At 57.5% G+C, this 6573-nt stretch overlaps 1 protein-coding gene across 1 annotated transcript; it reads right to left on the reverse strand.

Annotated features, from left to right (window-relative positions):
• Positions 1 to 972: 972 nt before the first annotated feature.
• On the reverse strand, positions 973 to 4550 carry LOC104140858 (uncharacterized). Its single transcript, XM_068920312.1, has 2 exons — positions 4251 to 4550; positions 973 to 2445 (listed from the first exon to the last, which is right to left on the reverse strand). The coding sequence occupies exons 1-2, from the start codon at positions 4395 to 4397 to the stop codon at positions 1327 to 1329; spliced, it is 1266 nt and encodes a 421-aa protein (XP_068776413.1). The 5' UTR covers positions 4398 to 4550; the 3' UTR covers positions 973 to 1326.
• Positions 4551 to 6573: the final 2023 nt, after the last annotated feature.

Here is a 6573-nt window from a genome sequence, read left to right on the forward strand (position 1 = left end):
TCTGCCCTGCCCTTCCTTGCAGAGGCATGAGCAGACACTCATGTTTCACTACAGGCAGGCTCTCTGTGGAGGCTCATGAGGCTGCTTTGGAGAGTCCTGCTCCTCCAGAAGCAGCCTCAGGTCCTGCTTCTGTCTCACAGCTTGCTGCCATCTCTCCTGATGTCGCTGAAATGCCACCAGCACCTAACAGAGATTAGAGGCACTAGCAGTGCCCAGGCCTCAGCTGCATGGAGGGTGCAGATGGGGAGGGACTTTCTGGGCCAAACCGCAGACCATCATGGCAGTAACCCCATCAGAGACAGAGTGAGGAAAGGGATGGGGCTTGGATCTGGGGCTAGAGGCAGCTCAGCCCACCCAAGCCAAGAGGGAACACAAACTAGCTGACCAGATGCTAAAGCAGCAGTTTGCAGAGGTGATTTCATTCCTGACTTGGGTGCCAGCCCCAAGCAACTCACTGCTCTCTCTGCCTCTTCCTTCCCTTCCCTTCCCTTCCCTTCCCTTCCCTTCCCTTCCCTTCCCTTCCCTTCCCTTCCCTTCCCTTCCCTTCCCTTGTGTATTTACATAAGTTTCCTACTCTCAAAGGAGTTTTGCCTTCTGATTTCAGGTCTCCTGATTTCAGGTCTGAGCATAGGGCCCTGGGACAAAGATTCTCTTAGTATGTCACTACAGTGAGGTCCTGAGCTCAGCGTGGCTGGTCGATGTTACGGTAACACAGCTAATAGCTGTTAGTCCTTGGCCCCTTGCCCCAGCATCTAAGTGCATCCCACTGAAGTGGCCAGCATGGTGGCAGTTTGGGCACACTGTGGCAGAAGTGCTGTCATTCAGGGCACCTGATGCAGATCTGGGCTCTGGCTGCTCCTTCCTTCAGGCTCTGGTCACTCAGTGGTGACAGCTTCCATAACGACTGGCCAACTCCTTCCCCTCACCCTGCGCTCTGCAGACCCACATTCATCCTGTAAAGAAAGGCCCTCCTTCCAGCCAAACCTAGATCCCTGTTTTATTTATACAGCACAGAACACATCACAAGATCATTCAAATCCTGGAAGAGAACAAGGGCATGAAATACATTCCACTGCCTGAAATCACCGTGGCAAAAACAGTACTAGCGTGATGCAGCTGGCCTCCCTCCGGCAAGCGACTGAGCCAGCAAAGGCTGGTCTATCCGGCCCATCCGACAGCCCTCTCGCTCTGCCGGCAGCATTTTGCAGAAGGCGAGAGGATGCAGTCCTTGTTGAACAGCCCAGTATCACTGGGCAACTGTCACATTTACTGGAGTTCATGGGAAGCCTGCGAGCGAGGATGTGCATGGCTGCTTCTTCCTCCCTATCAGCCCTCCCCACAGGTCTCAAAATACTGGCACATCAGCTCGCGCACTTGCTCGGCCCGACCATCCTCCATGGAGGCAGGTGCGGGCTGGCATGGCTTGGGCAGCTCGGTTGGCTCGGTGCCCTCCAACCATTCCTCGTTGAAGGGGTTGTCATGAGCTTCACACACGTTGTGCAGGATGCAACAGGCAAGGACAAGGGTGGGCAGCAGCTCCAGGCTGCAGTCGTCGCACTTTAGGAGGATCTGCCAGCGAGCCTTGAGGCGGAGGAAGGCATTCTCGATCACGCTGTGCGCCCGCTTGAGGCGGTAGTTGAACTGCAGCTGCCGCTGGGTGAGGTTCTCATCCTCCTGGTAAGGCTTGAGTATCCAGTCTTGCAAGGGGTAGGTGGCATCGCCCAGCAGCACATATTTCTGTGCCTTCCCCATGAAATGTTTGGGAGGGTTGGGGCACAGCCGGCCCTCCTTGGCCAGCACCCACAAGCTGGAGCTCTCCAGTACGGCGCTGTTCTCCATGCTGCCAGGGAAGGCAGTGGAGACGTCCCAGAACTGGCCCAGCCCATCCACGGTAGCCTGTGTCAGGATGGAATGCCAGCCCTGGCCGTTGCAGTAGTCGGCGCTGAGACGCAGAGGAGGGTTGATGGGGATGTGAAGGCTGTCCAAGGCACCGATGCAGTGCGGGAAGCCCCAGCGGGCACGGAAGATGCGCACCATGTTCTCCAGCTCCTTCTCATTGGGCAGCCGGAGGTAGAGTGGCTTCAGCAGCAAGACCACGGCGTAACTCACCTCCCTGACACAGGTCTGCACCGTGGCAGGCCCCACGCCAAAGAGCGGGCTGATAGTCTGATACTCCACGTTGGTGGCCAAGTGCCACAGGGCCACGGCGACTCTCTTCTCCAGGGGCAGCGTGGAGTGGAAGTGAGCACCGTGGTGGGCCAGCCCTGGCCGCAGCTGGTTACACACGTAGAAAAAGGTCTCCTTGGACATCCGAAACTTCTCCAGCCAGTCCTGAGGCCGGAATTCCTTCATGACCACTCGCTCCCACCAGTCTGTGTTCCTGATGCTGGGCCACGCGCGGGGGTAGAAATAACAGCTGGTTCTCCTCCGGCGAGCGATCAGGAGCTGCAGTGTCGCAGGGAGACAACACAGGCATGAGATGGCGTTGAGCCCAGGCCCCCACCCTGCTCTTTGTGATTCACAGCACCTCCATCAAATTGCATTTGCAGAAGCTCTGAGCACTACCCAAATATTCAATCCCCTCCCCACGGGGAAAATCTGTATCATTTTTTCCCTAGGTGATTCTGGACAAAAAGTCTAAATTTTGCATATGAGAAACTTTCTGGAAAAAGACGTCCTTTTGGGGGCAGTCAGCATGCTTTTTCTTTATTTTTAAACAAGTATTCACTTTCTTGCAGGAAAGTGAAATGCAGGCTTGGTGATTATTTGGAAGTGGGAATTAGCGTCCTGTGTTCCTGGCTTGCCAAGGGGAACTGTCTTTCTATCCATTTCGAAATTCGAAAAAACATCGGACGAGGCTTGTTTTGCCTTCCTGGCTGCCAGGGAAAGCGAGCTCACAGTGTTTCCTCCCAGAGGTCCCATCCCTGCTGCCACACTTTCCCGCCCACTGTGCAAGTCCCCTGGTCCTTCATGTCCCCATGTCCTTTGCATCCCCTCTCCTGCGTGTCCCCCTGCCCTTTGTGTCTCTCGTGTTACTTGTATCCTGCATTCCTCATGTCCCTCATCCTTCGTGTCCTGTTTCCTTCGCACCTTCCTCCCTGTGCTTTGTCCCCCTCATCTTTCATGTCTCTGTCCTTTCTGTACCCTGTCCTTCATGCCTCATGTCCTTCCCGTCCCTCTGTCCATGTCCCCTATGTCCTTCCTGTCCCTCATCCTTCATGTCCCCTGTCCTTCATGTCCTTTGTGTCCACCACCCGTGAACCTCATGTCCCTGACCTTTGTTTCCCTCTGTCCTTCATGTCCCCGATGTCCTTTGTGTCCCACGTCCCCTGTCCTCTGTCCATTGTCCTTTTTGTCTCCCCATCTTTCATGTCCCCCACCCTTTCTGTCCACTGTGTCACCCCGTCTTCAGGTCCCCCATGTCCTTCACGTCCCCCCATCACTCATGTCTCTGTGTCCTTTATGGCCCTTGTCCCTCATATTCCCCATGTCCTTTGTGTCCCCCCATCCTTTGTTTCCCTCTGTATCCCAGTATCTTTTGTGTCCTTCAGGTCCTCCATGTCCCCTGTCCCTCCATGTCCTTTGTGTTGCCCCATATCCCATGTCCCTTCTGTCCCCCCTTGTTTCCATAGCTTTTATGTCCTTCATGTCCCCCATCCCTTGTGCACTGTGCTTTGTGTCCCCCTTGTCCCTTGCACCCTTGTGTCCTTTGCGTTGCCCCACATCCCCTGTTGTTCGTGTCCCCCTGTATCCCCATGTCGTTCGTGTCCTTCGTGTCCCCCCTGCTCCTGCGTTCCCCTGCCCTTCGCACCCTCCTCGTCCTCTGCACCGTGTCGTTTGCGTTGCCCCGTACCCCTGTGTCCTTCGTGTCCCCCTGTATCGCCCCAGATCTTGTCTTTCACGTCCCCCATGCCCCCCGCCTTCGTGCCCCCCCGCGTCCCCATGTCCTTCGCGTCGCCCCACATCCCGTGTCCCTAGATCTTCCGTGTTCTCCATGTCCCTGAACCCCCGCGTCCCCCTGTCCCCATGTCCTTTGTGTCCCCTGCACCCCCAGGCCCTCGGCGTGGCCCCCCGTCCCTCGCGGGCCCCGCGCCGCCCCGGCCCGCTCCCGGCAGCGCCGCCGCCTCCCGCCTCCCGCCGCCGCCTCCCGCCGCCGCCGCCCCGGCCGGGCCCGGCCGCGCCGCCCCACGCGGGGCCGCCGCCGCCCTCCACCCGCCGCCCCGGCCCCGGCCCCGGCCCCGGCCCGTCACCGTCATGAGCCGCTTCTGGCGCTGCGTGTAGTACTGCCGCAGCCAGGCGGCCCGCTGCCCCTCGTCCCAGCGCCCGGCCATGTCCCCCTGCGGGCCCGCCCGCCGCTGCATCAGCAGGTACAGCAGCAGCAGCAGCGGCTCCTGCATTTTCAAATCGAGAGCCCGGCCTGCCCTGGAAGTGGAAGGGCTGCGCCGCCGCCGGGTCACGGCGGGCCGCGGGGGGGCGCCCGGCCCGGCCCGGCTCGGCTCCGCTCGGCTCCGCTTGGTTCGGTTCGGCTCGGTTCGGCTCGAATCGGCTCGGCTCCGCTCGGCTCCGCTTGGTTCGGTTCGGCTCGGTTCGGCTCGAATCGGCTCGGCTCCGCTTGGTTTGGTTCGTTTCGGCTCGGCTCCGTTCGGTTCGGCTCGGCTCGGCTCTGCTCTGCTCCACTTGGTTCAGTTTGGCTCGGCTCAGCTCGGTTCAGCTCGGCTCAGCTCGAATCAGTTCAGCTCGGCTTGGCTCGAATCGGCTCGGCTCAGCTCGGCTTGGTTCTGCTCGGCTCAACTCAGCTCAGCTCGAATCGGCTTAAATCGGCTCAAATCAGCTCGGTTCAGCTCGGCTCGGCTCGGTTCAGCTTGCCTCACCTCGCCTCAGTTCAGCTCGGCTCAGCTCGAATCGGCTCCGCTTGGCTCAGTTCGGCTCAGCTCAGCTCAAATTGGTCCGGCTCGACTTGGCTTGGATCAGCTTGGTTCAGCTCAGCTCAAATTGGTCCGGCTCGACTCAGCTCCACTTGGCTCGGCTTGACTCGGCTAAGCGCAATCCTGTCACAGCCCTGGGACAGTGCAGCCCGGCTCAGCGTGGTCCAGCCCAAGGACAGCGCGGTCCGGCTCGGCCCGGCACAGCCCCAAGACAGCGCAGCCCTGCTCAGCCAAGCATGATCCTGGCACAGCCCCAGTGCGGCCCGGCTCAGTTTAGCCCCGGCACAGGCCCAGCTTGGCCTGGGTGATTTCACGGCCCAGCCCGCCGGCAGAGGCAGCAGCTGCAGGTGCTGCCGGACAGCATCTCCCTGGTGTGCGTGCACAAACGCTTCCCTGCAGGCAAACACTTTTGTCCCACAGCCTCAAACAGCGGCTGGGTGTTTGTGCCCCTCTCCAAGGTGACTCTTGGCTCGTGTTGTCACAGAGGAGATATTTTATTGAATCTGGATTTGTCCCAGCTTGCTCCTTTGCTCCTCCCCCCGCCAGTGTTCCTGCGGGACTCCCCTTGACCTGGCACAAAGGGATCTGGCACCAGCCTGGCGGCCACCTGCAACCTCCCCTCCACTCCAGTGATTTACACATTTGACCAGCTTTAAGCTGCGACATGTCCTTGGGCTCTGCAGGTCTCCTGAGTTTAGATGCTCTATTCATATGCTTAAAGCTAAGTGCATTGGGTGGTTGTTGGCCTGGGGCTCCGGAGCCCTTTGGCTTTTGCGTTTCAGTTGCACAACCAGCCCAGATGGACTCTGAAATGCCACAACCTGTTGCGTGGTCCATTGTGATTAATGCACGTGCATTTAGTTTGCTGCAGATGCAGGAAAGCTCAGAAAGACAGGCTGGACTCCTGCTTTGGGGAAGAACTCACACTAGGGGGAAAAACAAAAAAGAAAAAAACAGTGCAAGTATCTTGATTCTGCCTCAAAAGTGGTGCAGGATGCAAAGTTGCCCTAGAGCCGTGCTGGATTTTGGGGACTTCCCCTGGGCATCAGGATATTCCATGTCCCTGAGTTCCTAGGCGATGACTGGGAATCGGGGCCATCCCTCCAGGGCCCTGGAAAAAAGGCTGTTAGGATGCTTGATTTCCTGAAAAATCTGGAATTTTTTAAAAGGAATGATTCAGGCTTGAGCCAGTTGTCAATTATTAGCTTTTTCTTGCTGTAAATATATCCATAGAGGTGAGCTTCAAACAGGAATTTGATTAATCACAGAAGACTGAGCATCATTAATAACACGGGAACGCTATGCCTGCTGCTTATTGCATTGTAGCAGTAATAGTAGTAGTAAAACCAAAATCATGGCTGCACATTGCTAGTATAGGGCAGGCTGTCAGCTGAAAGCTGGTACTTGGTTATAAAAGCACTTGAGCGTTACAGCTAGATATAATTTGTGCATATGAAGTATTTCACTGCCTTTGATTGGTAATAAATGTACCAAACCCTGTAAAGCCCATTCTGGCAGAAGAGATCACAATGTGAAAACAGTGGGAGTGGCAACCCAGGTTGCTTTCGGCCCTGGCTCTCGCAGTGCTGGGAACGGCTCGAGGGAGCTGAGTCCTCGCTGCTGGCATAGCCTGAGCAGGCTGGGAACG

This window comes from Struthio camelus, chromosome 26 (genome assembly GCF_040807025.1).
Source record: "Struthio camelus isolate bStrCam1 chromosome 26, bStrCam1.hap1, whole genome shotgun sequence".
Lineage (NCBI taxonomy): Eukaryota > Metazoa > Chordata > Aves > Struthioniformes > Struthionidae > Struthio > Struthio camelus.